This window comes from Phoca vitulina, unplaced genomic scaffold (genome assembly GCF_004348235.1).
Source record: "Phoca vitulina isolate PV1807 unplaced genomic scaffold, GSC_HSeal_1.0 scaffold22, whole genome shotgun sequence".
NCBI lineage: Eukaryota > Metazoa > Chordata > Mammalia > Carnivora > Phocidae > Phoca > Phoca vitulina.
The window spans coordinates 17575325-17594931 of NW_022589725.1; the positions used below are offsets into that span (position 1 = coordinate 17575325).

At 49.1% G+C, this 19607-nt stretch overlaps 1 protein-coding gene across 3 annotated transcripts in view; it reads right to left on the reverse strand.

The window, feature by feature from the left end:
* The window catches only part of SLC23A2 (solute carrier family 23 member 2), a 134904-nt gene that overhangs the window by 33736 nt on the left and 81561 nt on the right, over positions 1–19607 (reverse strand). For all 3 annotated transcript variants that reach the window (XM_032419974.1, XM_032419977.1, XM_032419976.1), the window contains 3 exons: positions 17951–18067; positions 15786–15943; positions 252–340 (listed from right to left, as the gene is read on the reverse strand). In XM_032419974.1, coding sequence (XP_032275865.1) covers positions 252–340; positions 15786–15943; positions 17951–18067 — 364 coding nt within the window. The remainder of the gene's footprint in view (positions 1–251; positions 341–15785; positions 15944–17950; positions 18068–19607) is intronic.

The following is a 19607-nucleotide window of genomic DNA, read 5'->3' on the forward strand; positions in this document are numbered from 1 at the left end:
CATTAGCATAGAGAAATGAGGTCCTTTCTGGTCCTTACTTGCTCTGGGGTTAGGGAGGAACGAGTGGGGAGAGAGAGAGAGACAGAAACACGATCCACAGACTGGAGTGTTCTAAGCAGTTTGTTGGTTTGTGTGTTCTGTGCCCGATTCCAGAAAGGATTTAAGGCTGCCGTGGGCAGCACATCCAGGCCTCCCTTCTATCACCTGCGCTAAGGGACCCCAATGACGTACGTGGAAATAACTGCAGTTACCTGTGGTGTTACATTTCCATTTATCTAAAGACAGGATGGCTCGAGCAGGGGCCAGAAATGCAAAAGCACTGGCCTGAAACAGGGGTAACCTAAAAGAAACGAGACCAAAACCATGATCACGGCATCAGGAACTACCGAAGTAGTTCACGATTTGACAGCTTAACAGTCTTTTCCATAGACACACAGCACATGAGTAAATGCAGGCACGCTCGGGAGAAAGAGCCCCGGTCCACACAGATCTCCTCCGCATGCGGCGAAGGCCGCCGGCTTCTCCGTCCTCCCCTCCTGCTGCTCCCCACACACAGCCCTGCATGGGCCCTGGGGGAGCCCTGTGGTCGCCCTGTGGTCAGCGCCCACACCCCAACACCAGGCCCTGCCATCACCACCTTTCCCCTCGGGGGTAGGGGATGTCGGGCGTTCAGGAGTCTCGCTTTCCTGCTGAGCTTGTGAGCTCCTTCTTAAACACCAGTGTGTCTTCCAATTTACCACCCACCTCCTCCTCCATTTCACATCCTTATTGGTTATCACAGGAAAAAAAATATCTATCTCCCCGTCATTCCACTTTGTAAATCAAAAACTGCCCTAAATCCTAGAGGATAAGCGCCATAATCATGTTAGTGATCTAGAGTTATTGAGGAAAGGAAAACTGTAAGTTACAAATCAACAGCATATATAACACACTGCTTAATCATAAAAAATACTCAGCGTTCTAAACCTTATTTTTAAAGAACCCAGAAAGCATGTGGACTCTGTTTAATCTCCTGCCTACAGTCCTCAAACGCCACCATTCAATTACATATTAGATACTCTATGTTGACTTTCTGAACACCTGAGCTACTGAAATTGAAAAGATTTGTGACTGTGTACAGCACTTCAGCTACAGTCGTATGAAGGCAGCTTTACAGGCTAACGTAAGGACTTGATTGCTATTTTTAACATTTTCAGGGTGGAATATAAAAATGACTCCTTCTGTTGGCAAGGCAGGGAACTCCCAGATGTCCAGATCCCTCTGAAATACTCCCCAGCAGCCTTGTATCAGCGTCCTGGCCAGCGGACGGGCACCCGGCACGCGCCTCTCCGCGCTCTGACAGCACGTCCTGCCCCGACTGGAACAGGAAACGGGCTGAGAGAAGGTGGCTCTGGCTGAAGGGTACGTAGCCACGTTACAAGCCCAGAGCCGGCACACACCTCTCTGCGCCAGACATGGGCCTCAAGATTCTCTTGTTCTCCTGCCTGTTTTAATCATGCAATGAAATCAATTGGGAGTAGGCAGGATGCTAGCTCTAGGGTATAGAGGTGGGCTGCACGGTACAGACCAGATGCGTTGCTGGCCGTCACTCACATGGGCACGCCCTCCACCAACCACCCATCTATAATTACCTGTTGGAGGGGCCCAGAGCACAGTACCATCAAAAGTGGGAGTGAAGGTCACCTGAAGCGGGAATGTATATTAAAGGAAAACACGGTTTGATTTGGTAACTTTTCAGAAATGCCCTAAAAGGGCAAAGGGAGGTCAACATCTAATCAAGAATGGATGCCATCTCAAATGGCCCAAATAACATCGGCTTTACTATCGTTTCAGATTTCCAGCAACACATCCCTGGGCCACGTAATGTGGATTGCATTTAGAGACCTGTCCTAGGAATAGTGCAATCGACACTGCACTGCACTGCACTGGTTGACTCGCTGGATAGGAAAGTGAAGAAGACTGGCTCTGGGTTCCACTCCCGGGGACATGAACTATTCCTGACCTCGTCTGGACCTGACCATCACCTGGACACCTGTCAGGACAAACATTTTATGGCTTAAACATGACCAAAGGTCCTGAGAACACAGCTGCAAAGAACCTCCCTCATTTCGAGCAACTAGGACCCTGCATTCTTTTGGAAAGTGGGGGGTAATAGAAAATCCCCACATGTGCTGCCCCAGGCTCCCAGGATGCTCACACGTTCACGGTTCAGCCCACATACGATGCCCGCCCCACGCAGCACCAGTGGGAGGACGGCGGCCGCTGGGGAGTCAGCAGCAGAAGCGCCCCAGCAGTTAAGGGTGGTCTCCACACTGGCAGCGACAATCAGCGGCTTAACAAAAAGATTGTTAGGGAAAGCTGTGACAAGAGCATATTATTTCATCAAACAAGAACTTCCCTAAATACAAAGCCAATTTTCCGAGAAAAAGATGGAGGAGGATAAAGCACTAGATATTCTCAGCTGCTGAAGGGGCTTTTTGAAGCCCTTCCCCAGCAGACAGCAATCGTCTGTCTGCACAGGGCTCATCTCTGCACTTTGGTCACACACCCATCACCACCTCGGGTCCCTGGGCTCCCCACGCAGGCAGGACTGCCTGCTCTTTTACTTTGTCCTGACGGCTGGAAGAAACGAATCAAACTGCCTTTCTTTATACCACGGGCTGGCAAACTGGCCCGTGAACCCAATCTGGCAAACAACTCGTCTTTGTGAGGAAGGTTTTACCGGGACATAGCCACTCCCATTCATTTGCCCGCTGTCTGCAGCGGCTTTGGGGCTACAATGGTGGAGTCTAGTAGTCACAACAGAGACCACAGAGCCCAAAATGTTTACTGCTTGTCCCTTTACAGAAAAAGTTTGCCGCCCCAGGGTATAGGGAAATTATCTGAAACATGGGAAGAGGTGGTGGGGTTTTTGCAAATAAGTTTTTAAGGTTCATAGTGTCACTAGATGTTAGGAGGAAGAAATCTGAGCAGACAGGCACCTTTATGGTGACACATTCCCATGTCGGGCTCTAGCCTTAGGATGGAGAAAAATCTAACCTAAGCCCAGAGTTTCTTTAAAACTCTGCTGGAGGCATCCCATTTCCTCCTCCAAACCCAAGAGACCAGAGCCCTGGGTCCCAGGCTCCTCCTCACCAGCCCCTTCACAGACCTGCACTCCAGCTTCTTGCCTCTGAGCCTTTGCTCTTCTCAGTCATCAACTCACTTCCAACGTTCAATTTTTATTCTTCATTTAAGGCACAGAGAAAATACCACCTCCTCCAGGAAACATTCCAGGATCTCCTTCTTCAGATTCAAAACGTGTTCCCCTACAACTCAGGACTTTCTGGCCATAATTTCTGCAAGTCACCCTACAAGTTGCCAGGAAGCTGCTTTAGGATCCCAGGGGTGCTCCATCTCACCCAGGCCTGGTTCATCAGAGTCTCGGATAAGGCCTCCAATCTGCATTTCGAACAATCATTTCTGGGTGAAGCTGAGGCACCAGGCACCACAAAGACAGACTACCCCCGTGCCAGTGAAAGGATTTACCCTTTTACGAGGACGGAAAAAAGGACTCCCAGGCTGCTGTGGAGTTTCTGCCATGTGAAGGACACAGCTAGTCAGGGCCACACATGAAGCCGGGGACGTCTGTAGGAGCAGTCCCCGACCTAACCTAAAGGGCCAGAAGCACTTCACCGCACATGGGAGGGGCTACGAAGAAGAGTCCAGGCAGAGAGAAGAACAGGCACAAACCGGAGCCACACAGCAGCCCCAGGAATCCTCCAAGAACAGCAGGGACCTGACTGTGGGTGGGGGCCAATGTAGTGAAGGTCAGGGCGGCCCAAGGGCAAACGCCCCACCCTGGGTCAGGAGGTAAGGGCAATCCTGCTCAGAAAGGACCGCTGTGGGGGAAATGGGGAAGGTGACCTTAACCCCAAAACATCCTCTGCAGGCACTCTGACAGGCTATGGCCTGACTCCGTGGTCGGTGAGTCTCTGCTGCTCATGCTGCCGCGTCGGCTCCAGTGACCGGCCAGCCCAGGGCAGGTCTGCACGCACACCTCGGCCTCTACGGGCTCCCTTGGTAGCACCTTAGCCATCTGTGCCCAGCTCCTGGCATGTGGACCTGCCCCTTGCCCCACAGGGCCAGAACTGCCCTGCCAGACGCTGGGCCGTTCACCCATCACCACCGTGTCCCCAGCACCAACGTCCACTTAGCAATTAATGAATGAATTAAAAGCACTATTTACAAATGCTATTCTTCAAGAAGAATTTTATTAGACTAGAAATAAGAAGTCTTTCTGCCATGTTGATTTTAACTGCAAATCAGGGAAAGGACTTTTTTTGGGGGGTCGGGGGTAAAGATTAAAAGCACTGGGTAGAGAGGACACAGAGTCAAATGTGCATGAATTTTCCAGACAAAACCAGACAACTCCCCCAGGTCCCGGGGGCTAGCAATCCTCCCTGGTATCATTGGGAGAAATGTCTTTAAAAAGTTTAAAAGGGTGGGTGGGCTCCTACAAGCAGCACCTCAAGGTAGGAAATGTTATCTCCCCAGAACTGAATCATTTAATGAAAATGAGTAAAACAAACAGTTCATCAACACAGAAAGTGCACTGTGCGCCTGGCTTCCTCGATATACCAAGAAAACAATTCAGTTCATGCAAAACTTTTCGCTGTCAAATAAATATATACTTGAGTCTAAATGGCAGCACAATTTTAAAATAATCTCTAAGAAACAAAGAACAGATTTCATTTCAAGGAGCTATAGTTTTAAAATTGAATCTGCCATCAGGAATGTATATCCTAATTCCCTTAAGGAAAAGCAAAACACACTTTGTCAAAGGAAACTCTTAATTGGTAACATTTTCCGATTGTTTCCCATATGTATGTTCTATCAGCTGAACTATCTGGAAAGTAGCTTGAATCTCCTAAGAATAAACACCCCCCCTACATCATCACTCTCCCATATCATACCCAAGGATGACATTAATTTAACCTTATCTACTATTCAGGCCATATTTAAATTTATTTAATTATTTATAAAAGTGCTCATATCTACTCCTGCTCCCCCAAATCCAATCAGAGTTCCTATATTGCATTTGTTGTCTTGTGTCATGTTTAGACCCAGGCTAAACACTTCTGGCAATGACACTGCTCAGGTGTCGTGCACTTCTTAGAGCATCCCATCAGGAAGGAGGCCTGCCCGGTTGTCCCAATAGGTGGGAAAGCTCGGTTAGGACAGTGACTGCTGGAACTCTCCATATAAAAAGGACCTTTTTCCTTTTGTAATTAATAAATTATCTATAGGGTGATTCTTAGACTACGTGAATATTATATTCCCACTAGCTTATTAACATTCTTACATAGTAGGTTTAAAAACTACATTTTTCCATTTCATCATTCTATCCACATTTAATTAGTGGCCTTTTGTAAAGAGCTTGCCTTTTTGTTCAACTTTATCTCCCTCTTTTTCTTTTTTGAACATCACTGTAGATGCATGAATTCCTTTTTTATTTAGTTTTGTAATTCACTTCTATGACTATTCTTCTTAATAAACTGTCCAAAACTTGCCCAAAGCAGCCTGTTCAAGCAAGTTCCCCTTCTTTATGACATGACTCTCCCCCCCCCCCCCTTTATTCTTTGAGCAGGTCTTTGCTTTCCAGCACAAAATGCTCCAGGGTCAACATGCACTTTTCTCAGTCCTAGCCCTGGAGTCAACTACTACCTGGAGTCAAGTTCATTTTAATGGAGAATTGGATTTAGAAACCAAGATGGAACACCAGGTGGGCTCACGGTTACTGGGGTGGCATTTAGTTAGTGAACAGAGCTAGGATTCATTTTTGAATCGTGGGGTCACAATGACACCTGTAGTTCAGCCCAGTACCCCTGGATTACCTTTCTTTCCATACTTGTATTTCTCCTTTTCCTACACTGAGTGCCCTGATTTTCATCATCATCAACATACTATTCATTTGCTTTATCCTATAACATGATACAGCACAGAATTACACCAAAATCACTATTAACAAGACTACTAAAATTATTAAGACTATTAAGATTTTGGGGCACCTGGGTGGCTCATTTGGTTAAGCGTCTGCCTTCAGCTCAGGTCATGATCTCAGGGTCCTGGGATCGAACCCCAAGTCAGGCTCCCTGTTTAGCGGGGAGCCTGCTTCTCCCTCTCCCTCTGCCTGCCGCTCCACCTGCTTGTGCACTCTCTCTCTGATAAATGAACTCTTAAAAAAAAAAAAAGACTATTAAGATTTCTATTTTGTCCTTAAAATACATCCCATTCAGGGCATATAAAGTACTGTGTTCTGAAGTCTGTGAATGAATTCTTTTCTCTGTGGTTAGCAATTTGACATATAGTTAGGCTCACGTGTTTCTGTAATTCAATTTTAGGATTTGCTTTTCTTCATCCATTTAGATTTATGTTTTGAGTATGTTGAACATCTGTACAGTTTAAAAATCAAACCATACAGGGGCGCCTGGGTGGCTCAGTTGGTTAAGCATCTGCCTTCGGCTCAGGTCATGATCCCAGATCAAGTCCCACATCAGGCTCCCTGCTCGGTGGGGAGCCTGCTTCTCCCTCTGCCTGCTGCTTGTGCTCTCTCTCTCTCTGACAAATAAATAAATAAAATCTTAAAAAAAAAAAATCAAACTATATAGAGAGATATACCAGGAAAGTCTCACTCCCATCCCATCCCCTCCGCCCCATTCCCAGCTACTCCCTATAGTTAGCCACTTTCCTTAATTCCTAACTTACCCTTATTCCTTCATGCAAGCACTCACACTTTTTTACAACTTTTTTCTACATATCCTGGAACTTACTCTATACCAGATCACAGGGATCTTCCCCATTCTTTCTCAGGGCTGCATGGGACTATACTGTGCAATGTACAAACAGCAGCCAGTCTCCTACAGACAGGCATTTGAGTTGTTAAATATTTTGCCATTACAAATGATACAGCAATAAGTAGCTTTTGGGCCTTGTTTTGCACTTGTGGGAGTCTATCTTCAGAGTAAATTTCTACAAGTGGGATTGCTGGATCAAATGGTGAATGCATACGTACTCTAGATATTGTAAAATTCTTCTTTATAAGAGTTGAACTATTTTCACTCCTGACAGCAATGTATAAGAATGCCTGTTCTCCTATAGTCTTGCCATCAGAGTGGCTCATCAAAATTTTTATTTTTTGTGAATCTGACAAAGGTGAGAAGTGGTATCTCAGGGTAGTTTTAGTTTATATTCTGTTATTATTATAAACTGACTTATTCTTACATACAGAGAAGGACTTTTCTGTGATCTGTTCATGTCTTCTGCCTTTTCTTCTGCCTACATAATTTTTGGTATCTCTTAAAAATACTTTGACCTTTAAGAGTTCTTTCTATATTAGAGATGTTGGACTTTATCTGTGATATATTACAAATATTTTCTCCAGTCTGCCATTTTTATGGTATATTTTTACAAAGTAAAGTTTAAAAATTTTTATATTTAATGTCATCAAATTTATTATCCTTTTGTTTCTGGGGCTTGAGTCCTAATATAAAAGTCTTTCCCTACTTCTAGGTTATAAAGGAATTTACCCTTGTTTCATTCTAATACTTATGTAACTACATATATATGATTCTATGCATTTGGATCTCTAATCCATTGAGTTGATTAAAAAAAACTCCTCACTAAAGGCAAGTGTGACCTTTTATCTTCAAGTTTATGCTATTCTTGTTTCACAGGCAAATGCCAAAATCAGATGAACTACTCCAGTCAGCACTTCCAATTACAGAGTCCTGGAGCTCCTTGGTGGGAAGCAGCCAACTAGCATCCCTCCCAAGCCACAGCTCACAGCCCGAGGCTTTGTCCAGACAGAGCGCAGGAATTTAGGAGGGCTAGTTGGATACAATTTTGATAACTTCTCCTTATGAAGCATGATAGTATCAACTATTTCCAGTCAAGAGTTTGTTAGCCTAAAACAGTTCTGTGGAGAACTGAACTTGTTAACCCCACGTGTACTAAGAGGATTCTGCCCGTCTCCTAGATTCTGGGAGCATCGGAAATCCTCACAGAGAAACAGCATGTCAACTGAAGGGGAAATCACCTGGAAAAGCCAGTGTTGAAGGAGCTAAACTAGGGCAGCCTCAGCGGAGAGGTGGCAGGTGCCCAGGGCGCAGGGGGAGTGGATGAAGTGCCCTAACCATTTTCTGATGGCCTGAGACAGATTCAGGGGCCCATCCTGGCCAGCGGATGTTGGTAGCGTGGCCGAGGAGTGCACTCAACCAACTGCTATATGCATCAAGGACATGCTGCTCAGCCAGACAGCCTAGCCCCCTTGCCCACTGCACCCCACCCCCACCTCCCACCTCACCTGTACCCGCCTGCCTCCTTCCCCTTCCAAAAGGCCCACTAAAATAATGAAAGCAAACAGGCAGGTGTGAACAGGTTCCAGGCATTATCTCATTTGAAGCTAACAACTTCACCATTATTAATTACCATTTTACAGATGAGGGAAGGGGGCTTTGAGAGACCAGGCAGCTTGTCCAAAGTCACAAGACTGGAAAACAGCGGAACAGGAGTGAGGCCTGCTCTGAGGCCAAAGCTCCCCAATACAGCTGGCTAGGGGACCAAGGCAAAGTTCCCTCCAAGGTCATTACCTTCAAGTTCTCATTGGCTCCCAGTTCTGTAACGTGCTACCCAAAATTTGAGTTAAATGGATAGTCATTTTTTTTTTATTTAGGGGAAAACCCTGCAACCTGCTACTACGTGCCTGCTTCATGTGACCGAATATGACTGTCACCCGCACGGTCATTTTGGCAAACATGTTCACCCTGAATCAACCATGCCTCTGGCCCCATCCCCCAGTTTACAACACAGAAAGGGGATTGTGTAAAAAATCAAATACCACCTCAAAGACACAATCCGACAAATTCAGGCCACTGGATGCTCAACAAGACAACTGGCCTGGGTGCTTTAGGAAGACAACACTATGGAGGAAAAATGGGAGGACAGCTTATTATAAGAGACCAGAGAGACACAATAAACAAATGTGCCACATGACCTGGACTGCATCTGGGATCAAGGAGATATGGAAGATATTTTAGGGACAAGCTGAAAAATTAAATAGCCTGCATTTTAGATGGTATAGTGGAACGACAGTGCTCTTGGGTGTGGTAAATGGTCACAGAGGGGACCCTCAGTCCTAGGAGAGTGTTTATGGGTGAGCTGGCATGCTATCTACAACTTTACTTTCAAGTGGTTCAAAAAACTGCACGTACACCACAAATACATATATGGAAACAATGCGGGAGACATCCCAATCCCCTGCCATCCCCAATCTAATCACTGCTTCCCTCCACCCCTGTAAGTTTTATGAACAGTTAAGAGTTCCAAGCCCCAGACCTGAGAGCTGGAGGTATCCTGCGGCCACCCCCGCACTCAGTGAGCACATATCATGTACAGGCCCCAAGAACTCAGGGAGGTGAGAGACAGGGCAGCGCCCTCTTCAGGACAGACAATCTGGTTAGAGAATAGGCTGCCGCACCAGTTAGTAGGATGCTCTTGACCCAGTCCCTACCATTTCTCAGCAAAGAAAGGCTCTGCATGCCTGCAGCAGGCCTGTGAAGGACTGGAGGGGCTCCTCTGGGAAGGGGCCAGCCCACCTGCAGTGTTCTTTTGTGGGAAAACTCAGAATGAGGCCTCCCAGTCTTTTGCCCCAGGCGCCTCTTGAGGTAACCCTGAAACACAGCACCTGCCACACCTCGGGGTAGGTCGGTGTGGCACGTGAGGGGCAGGGTTCAAGGGTCCTCCTTCACCCCCAGCTCTGCAGTGACACCCAGGGTGAGGGGTGAGGACTCTGGGAAGCTCAGCGCTGTACCAAGACTTGGCCTCTGTTTTAGGAGGCGGCAGCAGCCAAGGTGATGCATCAGCTGAGTCCTCCCTGAAGCCAGGGAGGCAACACCGCTGCCAGCTGGCTAACATGGGGGTGGGGGTGGGGGGGTGCGGATCTGAACAAACTTGCCCTGATCTCTCGGGATTTCAAAGCTCTGCATTAATTCTTGGAACAAGCCTGAGGAGTTCCCGGGATTGACATCACAAACTAACCAAAATGAGAACTGTTGAAACCTCACCTGAGGGAACTCAACAATGAAGGCCTTGTCGAAAGCGAAGTGCAAGGGGTCAAGGTCAAAGGGCAGGAGGAAGAAGGAAAAGGCAGGGTGGGGAGGAGGGAGGCGGCGGAATGCCGCCCCCAGCAGGCAGAGGCTCTGGGAAGCACTAAAGCCACAGGAGTCACCTGGCGTCAGGTGCTGAGACCCACCACCGGCACTTCCAAACAGTCATGGTCCCCGGAGGCAAGGCAAGCACTCCCTGCACGGGGAGGTGTACCGGGAAGCTCGGAGGAGGGTCTGCAGCACACATGCAGTGGCCTCAGCCAGCCCCACCTGGGGCGACACACCCCCAAAGGAGCCTTCCCTGCACGGCACCCTAAAGCTGGCACTGGAGCTCATGCAAAGGTGCGCATCTGCTTCACCTCCACTGGTTTCCAACCAATTTTGGTTATTTTAATAGCATGAAACCGGTTTCCAGTAACAGCGTACCACTCTTCACCAGGGTGCCTGTGTGAAATGAGGAGGAGGGACAACCTGGTCACAGCCCGCAGGTCAGGGACGTTGACACTTTCCTCCGTCTTCTGCTTTAGACCTGCGGTCCTCCCGGCTTTCTCAAAGTGAAGGGCCCGTGCAGCCACTGCATCCAGTGCAATGGAGCACTGGGTACTCAGTACATGGGGGGAAATAGGCAAAGACATGTACAGAACTCAGACACCACACGGTCTGACAATAGGTCCTAGAAATCATGAAAGCTGAACATGAAACTCTTCCTTCTGCTCTAAGCCTAAGGAAATGGGCACTAAACTGCAAACACACACACGCACAGGCCATCTACAATCCTTACAGCTGGGACACTGGGAATACACCCCGCTCCGGACTCCATCAGCCTCCCCTCCCCCCCACCCCCCCCCCCCCCCCCCCCCCCCCCCCCCCCCCCCCCCCCCCCCCCACCCCCCCCCCCCCCCCCCCTCCCCCCCCGCCCCGCTCGCCAACCCCCCCCCCCCCCCCCCCCCCCCCCCCCCCCCCCCCCCCCCCCCCCCCCGCCTGCACTGTCCCACTCTGGCCATCCCTGCTGCCCCAACTGCTTTATCTATTTCTTTGATCCTGTCATGATCAGGAAGTAAATATACAAGTCTGTTAAGATGATCATTCACAGCCTTTGATGAGGGTCCACATTAGCATCCAGCAGAACTAAAAGATCTTTCATAGGACTCATACTCCACAACGTCTCAGATGGACTTTAGGAAGCTTGTAATAATCTATTTGCACAATAATGGCAAAATGTCATCTACAGGTCACCTTCGGAAGAGCTGCCTCTCATTTTCACAAAAGGAAACAGAGCTGGGGAGGTCATCTGCCCAAGATCAGAGGGCTGAGTAGGTCCATCTAACTTCCTGTGCTCGCTGTACTCCCGCATGTGTGAAGGGAAAAGAAACCGTTATTTGCCACATGCCCTCAGCTAATGCTTTACACTGAGTACTGTAGGTTCTGACTGCCCACGGGATTACAGTTCATCATTAAAATATCTAACAACTTGATTTTTCAAAAATATATCAATTACCTTTATTAGTTGCAATCCTAAGTTAGTTTTCCTTAAAACAGTAATATTTCACTTTTACCGTTTATTCATCCATTAAAGCAACATCACTGCACTGCCAAATTAACCATACACATTAAATACCTGACACGTGCATCCCAACTCTTATCTGAGCCAGCACCGGCAAAGCAGCCAGCTCCAGCAGCATCACCCTGGGGAGCCTCTGGAACAGACCCTGGGATGCTCACCCTCCACCCCATCCTGAGTAGGAGCCAGGTGTCCGAGTACCATGGACGGCTCCTCACGCTGAGATCTGACCACCCGCCTTGCTCTGCTGGAAATACTGGAGGAGGGGGTGTGCAGGGGAGGCAGTCTTGGGATTTCTGGCCACTCTTGGGATTTCTGCTCTTCTCTCACTCAACCTATAAGAAATGGGCCAAGGGCACAGGAGGTGGTTCCACTGGAGAGGGGAGACCTGGCCCTTGGGGCCCAGTGGAAGGAGGGGAAGAGCGGGAATGAGAGAAGTCAGAGCTCTAGTGGAAAGGGTGAAGGGTGGGGAGATGCAGAGGATGCGGGGAGATGGGACACTCGAATATAGAGGTGCAGCAAACACACCCCAGAGTGACCAGCCAGGCAGGGAGGGGGAAACGCCCCTCACCCACCTCACCATTTCGGTTCACCTGTGCTCAGCAGACCCTCAAATATACAAAGGACAATCAATTACTGAAAAGAATGTATCTATAACAGCTTGAGGCTTTGCAGAGTTGGAATCCACAGCACTAAAAGCAAGGATCCCAGGCAAGAAAAAAGTGCTGTCAGCACAGAGAAGGAGAGCAAGAGTTAACCCAGTACAAGGAGGGCCAGAAACCCGAGGGGGTGACATCGTGGGGTGGGCTGCTCCCCCAACTCTCCCAGGCCCAAAGGCAGCTGCTCAAATTCATTCAGTCATATCCTTTAATCAAGACGCACAGGCACACCCATGTTTTCCTTTCCATTTTAGGATCAAAAGCAAGGATGGACCTCCAGAATGCAGGCTACAGCTGAACTCATCATTCAATGCTCCCCTCTACACAAACACACACTCAGTCTGTCTCTGTCTCTCCTGGCTGCCCCCTGGCTAGCTACCTCATCCCACACAGGGACCCTAATATTCTCCTTCCTATTTCCCCTCCAGAATCCTTGCATGGATCCCCACTGCCTTTCTCTTGGATATCCCCGATGCCCTGAATCTGGCCCATCACCCCCTCCACACTGCACCCAAGTAATGTCTTTCGAGATGCAACCCCGCAGACAAGTGCCCTGCCAATGGAGCCCCAGCAAGTTCCCTTGCCCCGCTGATAACGCCCATGCATCAGAGACTGGCCCACAGCCCGGCCTCTGATCAAGGTGGGGGGGGCCCTCACCAGGCTGACTTCCTGCCTTTGCCCCTGCCCTTCCCAGGATGGAAAATGCTCCTTCGACCCTCCTGGACCAGGAGCCCATTGAGTCTTCAAGACCCATCTCACATGCTGTCACCTCCCCCGGGACCCTCCCTCAAATCCGCAGGACATCACTGCAAATCCCCGAAGGTGCAGGTGGCCGCCCCGTATGCTCCACAGCACACGCTCACCTCAACAACCTCCAATACTGGGTCCAGTCACCCAGTGCCTCATACACGAACTGTTCGTTGCAGATCTGTGGAACAGGTCCGTACTTTTCTCTTCTTTTCCCAGGTTAAGAGTATGGACACCACCGCACACTGTGACAACCATAGAAAACCCATATCCCAAGACAGAAACCACACCAAAGCCCCTCAACACACGTCATCCTGCCTCAGCAGCACATACTCACTAATGTGGCTGGCAGACGTGACACCCACCTCCCAATCCACAGCTGGGCACACGGCCACACTGCAGTGAGGATGGGACCCACGGTTTCTCACACCACCCAGGGACATGGGTGGGGCTTTCCTGACACCTCCCCCCTGTCCCCGGTGAAACAGAGCAAAGAAAGCTACACTCACCAAGCCCCTTGGGCACAGCATGCAGACATGCCCTCGTATTGCATGTTTGCACGCGCATACACACTGCAGCTCTGCATGTTGGGTCCCCAGGAGATCCCAGCAGGTGTTTCAAAAGCCCTCTCCTGTTCTTTCTCGGCTCAACTGCTGGGAGTGGGGGTGAGGGTGCACAGACCCAAGCTGTTCTGTTTAGGTCTCTTGTGCCCCGAGAATGGGCAAGACAGTCCTAAATGGGTGCCCTCCCGTAACTGAGAGTTCTCACCCAAAGGCCCCCACCCTCCCCTCTACGTCACCAGCAGGCAACTGTGCCTGCCACTGCCAGGCTCAACTGTCAGTCAGGACTAGCCTCCTTGGCATAAGACCAGGGCATAGCTGCACACTGAATATTTTACCACAATAAAGACATATGCATTCCCTCTGTTTTTCAGATCAACCAGCAATTCTCAACCATAAGCACTGCCCAATATACAGATGGTTTGTGCTACGAGTTCCCCAATGAGTCAGCTGTTTAGAAAAAGAATAATTCCCCCCCACTCCTCAGAGAACCAGTGGCCTGTGTACAAGGTAAGGCTCCGAGTCAGTCAACAAAAGCTTTTTAATACATTCTGGACTTGAAATGCAGAACCTTGAATGCTTTATCAAAAGACTGAAAGATGTTCCCAGCCAAATTTATCTACCTGGCTCTAAGAAAATATCTCAAGCGCTCCTTGGAACGCCCAGAACACATCCCCTCCCAGTCACAGGTCAGTGACACCCTGCCCCTCCCCTCACAGATCCTCTACGGAGATGGTCCCTCTGGGGTAAGGGAGGTGCTCAGAATGGTGGCTGCAGGCAGTCCTGCAGGGGCTGGGGTTGGACAACTCCAAGAGCTGGGCAGCCCCCACAGCCTTCCATTCATTGGCAGACCTGCCAGGGAGCTGCCCCGTCCCTTCCCAGGACGTCGCCTGCACGGCAAAGCAGAACACTTTAACTCTGCTCATGGCCCTTCCCGTATTTCTCCTGTCCCCAAGTAAGGGCAGCCCTCTTGAGGGCCTGAGGATTCTGACTCTTCAGAATATAGTCCATGATTCTCAAGCTGCCTTCTGTAGCTTTTCCCTCTTGTCCCCCCAGCAGGGAAGGCAAAGCCCTCCTCAGGCTGTCTCTAATGGGGCAGGGGACAGAACTCCCAAGTGTACTCTGCTGCCCTTCTGCTGGGGACAGAGGGTCCTGCCTCAGCAGGCTCCCCGCCGTGAGCAGAGCCAGGGGCAAAGCAGGAGGCTGTACTGTGATGAGGGTGGAAGAGGAGAGAGGAGAGGAACAAGCGGCCTGCAGGAGGAGGCAGGCAAGGACGGTTCTCTTCCTTCCTGTGCCAGCTCCACACCCATTTAAGCTGGGGGCTGGGGATGCAAGGTGAACCAGCCAGAGCCTGGCACCAATGAGGGGAGCACAATCCAGTGGGAAAAGACACGAAAACAAAAAAGGACAAAGTGGACTAAGAGCCACATCAGAAGACTGTACACAGATGCATGTGTGGGGATTCAGAGGAGGCAACGACGGAAGCCTTGGGGAGACAGGGATGCTTCCCAGAGGGGGAGGGACAAGCCGGGAGGATGAGCAGGGTTTACTGGTTGCTGGGGAGCACAAGCACAGGAGGGTGAAACAGCGGGCTTGGGGAGGACCTCAGCCCAGGGCGAGTGCAGGGCTCAGAGGCGGGCCCGGGGGGCGGCGGGACAGACAGCAAGGGGGAAGCCTCAGGGTGGGCACAGTCAGATTTTACACATGGAGTGGGGCTGCAGCCTGGCAGCACGGAGGAAGATGCAAGGTGAGCAAGACAGCTGGGGGGACACAAAGTAGAGAGCAGACCAGCCCTGAAGGCAGGGAAACCCAGTGGGCACGAGCGGAGCGGTCAGGTCTGAACTAAAGGAAGGGGGGTGGAAGGGGATCCTGGAGAGAATGAGACCTGCCCGCCGGGGATCCGGAAGGAGCGGAGAGTGAGTCTGAGTCTCCAGCCTGCACAGGGCAGAGTCCTCCACCAAGAAAAGAAACATGGGGGTGGGGGTGGGCCACGGCCACTAGGACGCCCCACCCCCTGCCAGCTCCAGCCAGTCCTTCCAAGCAGCCCTGGGGGAGTGGCCTTGCTCCACACCTCAGGGGGCTTCAGCATCCCGATTCAGCACCCCAATCTCACCTGCATCCAAACGTTGTCTGCAGCAAGGTTGTGATTCCCACGCAGAAGAAAATGGTCCCGATGAGCTGGCTGGTGGCCCACTGGTCGTACCCCACACACATTGCATCGGCCAGCAGAAAGGGCACAGCGATGGTGCCACTGAAACAGGTCAGGTAGTGCTGTGGACGACAGCAGGTGGTCGGGGAGACAGCAAAGCTTCCTCGTGTTTCTGTCTGATCCTATCCGAACTGAGCCCCCTGTTGTTTTTTAAAAAAGGCCCACGGGAAGAATCTCTGGTGTTCTGGGTACACTTGCCTACCCTGTGCCAAATCCTCTTTCTTCTTCAGCGTTTCTCCTTTCTATCTTACGGTTCACCTGAGTCCAGGACTGCACAGGTGAGGTTTTATTTATGTAACTGACTGGGAATATCTGCTTTGTTCAAATGCTTTTTTAGCATCGATTGTTAAAATCTGAGATCTTTTCTCTCTAATCTGTTGACATGAATTGTGCTGCATGGGACCATTCTTGAAACCCTCATTAGTCATGCTAGATTTGTCTTCTGGGATGTGATTTGCCAGTATTTTATGTGGCATTCTACATCTATATTCTTAGGATAATCAGTCTGCCTTTTTTATTTTTATTTTTCTTAATTCTCTCCGGCCTGTGGATTAAAGTTACACAAACTTCAATGCACAGGGTGTTTCCCATCTTTTTCTAGGGTCTAGCATTGTTTGACTACCATTAGGGAAGGGTTAAGGGTGTGTGGGAGCTGTGGGAACCCTCCAGAAAGTGCCCGTCCCCCACTCCTCCTTTGGGGCCCAGCCCCCACTCTTTCAGCCCCTGGCAGGACATTCCTGGCACTCACTGCTCACATCTCTTCCTCCCAGGTCTCTGTTCAGGTCCCACTTCTATTCTGCACTCCCTACTTTCCTTCCCAAGTTTCCCATCTCTGCTCAATGTTTGCCAAAATGGGTTGCCTACAGCCCGACGCTCCACTCTACAACACTATTAGGTGTTCTAGGCGGGGAACAGAACGTTCCTGCCCAGGACTTGCAGAGCCGCTCACAAGCTTAAGAGCACTGAGGATCGTCAAGAAAGGCATGACACACGCAGGGTTTCCCAATCCTATTTGACCAGGGAATACTTCTTCTAGAGACATCTGTAATATAAACATTTCCAACAGTGAGTTTCCTGAACCTGATTCAGGATACTCAGCCCAAGTTAAAGACCACTTAGCTCCTTCGGCTGTGACTCTTCCTTTACTAGACACCTTTCAGTCCAGGTGACCAAGTACTTTGATGCCTGTGTGGGAAGTGGGGGCAGGGGTGTGGAGAGTGTTGGGAACCGGACCAAAGCATCAGGTGTCTGCAGGGACAGCCCCACCTCTAAGTGACTACATCTGTCTGGGCAATGGGACCAATTTTCTCAGCATCTGAAATACCTCAGGTTGAACATTCCAACTTCAGAAAGGAAGAAAGGAAAGTCAAACCTCAGAAGAGAGTCTGGGCTAAAACAACCAAGGCAGATACAGGCCAGGGGGACAGGGGGACAGGGGCCTTCTCCAAAGTCCCCCCTCTAATCCCTAAGAGGGGAAAGGGTACTGAGAGAGGGGAGAAAAATACCCAAGATGCAGGAGCTCTGCGTCAGCCTGAGTCACCTCCTGCCTGGGCCCCCCTCGTCTGGTGGCTTGCCCACTGTGCTCCCACGGCAATCCGTGGCAGACGAAGCCTCTACCGCAGCACCGTCTCCCTTTCCGTACAGAGAACACCGGAACCTCCCATGTACGTCCCGGCCAACAGGGCACTTCTCGGTGTCTCCCATGTTTCATGGCAGAACTGACCATGACTGGACTGCATGACTAGGAATGAAGATCAAAACTTCTCTTCCCTCCCTTCCTGCATTCTCCCCTCTTTCTGTATCTCTACGGTCCTTCCTTCTTCCTGCCACGTCACTCATCTTGCTCATTCCTTGAGCATTTTCCTTCCTTCAGGCCCGAGTCAACCTCTTCCTCCTGTTCTTTTCTTCCTTTCACTACCATGAAATGGATGCTAATGAGTCCCAGTCACCATTCTTAAAAGAGTAATTTAAAGTTGTCCATAAATAAAAATCAAAATTCAATTTTTAAAGAATCCAGACAGACAAGTCAAACGTCTGCTGGTGGTTACATCCTATGGGAACCATCTTACCTGTAACCCCAGAAATATGCACAGGTACCAGGGAGGGACATCTTCTATGGTATAAATCATGTCCGATCTCTGGGGGTCTAGACTGCCAGTGCTATCCAAGGTTTCGGCAAGAGAGCTCTGTGAGTGACAGGGAGAAAAGGAATTGTTTAATAAAAGCGAGGACCAATAATGAACTCCACTCGATATACGCCACTGTTACAGAAAAACAACTTTATAAAGTGGTGGCCATTCTCTTGTAAAAATAAGCCTTGGCTGCCTTTGATGCAATGCTCAACACACACAGTGAGACAATATGTCCTCAGAGTTTGGGGGCTCAGTATCCCTTATCATTGACTCATCCCCAAGAGCACCCAGCTTGCTCAGTTTCTCTCCATGCCTGGGGAACCCCTATGTAGAGAGGGATGCTCCCAGGTTGAGCCCACAAAGTGATACCTTGGCATGAGTAGTCCTTGAGTGGTGCCCCAAAGGAAAAAACGTTACAAAATGCTAACCACTTTCAAACAGAGAGCACTAATCTGACCCTTCTACTCTATCCCATCTCTGCAAGGAGAAAGATCTTTGTACTTTAAAAAAAAAAAAAGTCCTACACCTTCCTATCAAAACACTTCTGCTCAGACACATGGTGAGTGAAAAGAGCAAAATTCAAAAGGACAGATATGAGGATTCCAATTTTGTTCAAAAACAGACTAAAGATATATTTATAGTTTAGGGGACCAGTGCGGTTTTTTTTTCCTCCCTTCTCTTCCCTCCCCCCACCATTACTACAGACTTTTAAAAATATTAAGTGTTGCATGCTTTTTGAGCCAAATCTTCACAAAGACTGGACACTTTAGGTTATAGTTTAGATATTTTCAGTCAATGTCTGCATTACTTCTCAGCTAAATAGAATACTCAAGGTAACCTCAAGTTCTCCCACGTACCCTCAAAACTGCTCTGGGTTCTAAAACTCTATGAACAATTTCTTAGAATCCAAGGTGGGCAATTTTTTTTTAAGTCTTTCGTAACTTAAAAAAGTGCCTAACAGGAAACAAAAGTCAAAGATGTTCCACAAAAAAGGGTGATGACCTTCTGACTATATCTAGCCTGACTTGTGCCCTCTTGTCCATGGATATGGTCCACAGAAAGACACTGACTCTCTGTTTGTCAATCGATTTCCCGTGCAGAGGCAGACGGGGATTTGGGGGGGCTAAATACCCTTGAACAAAAGAAGTGGTACAATTCAGCCTCACCTTTCAAAGCCTAAAGGTAAATAAATGCCTGATGTAAGTTGATATTTGAGCTAATCCAAACAAGAACTGAGGGTGACCTTTCAGAGAATTTTGTCTTCCATTCTAAACAACGGATATTGGCAGATTTGCATTCAGAGTTAAAATGGATTGCATAGGCCTTTTAAAAATCTGTTGGTAGGGGTGGTAGAGAAAGCACATGTGTGTGAAAAGTGTGGTATGTGCTAATGTGCAGGAAAGGATTAACTCAGCAGGCCTGGGTTGTCCAAGCCCCCACACATTTCAAAAAATGGCTTGGTCCTTGCCGGGCAATTGGGAGACAACCTGTGAATCCCTGGAATAGCCTGCTCTTTTTTTTTTTTTAAGATTTTTTTTTTTTTAATTTGTTTATTTGAGAGAAATAGGAAGGGGGAGAGAAAGCAAGCAAGCAA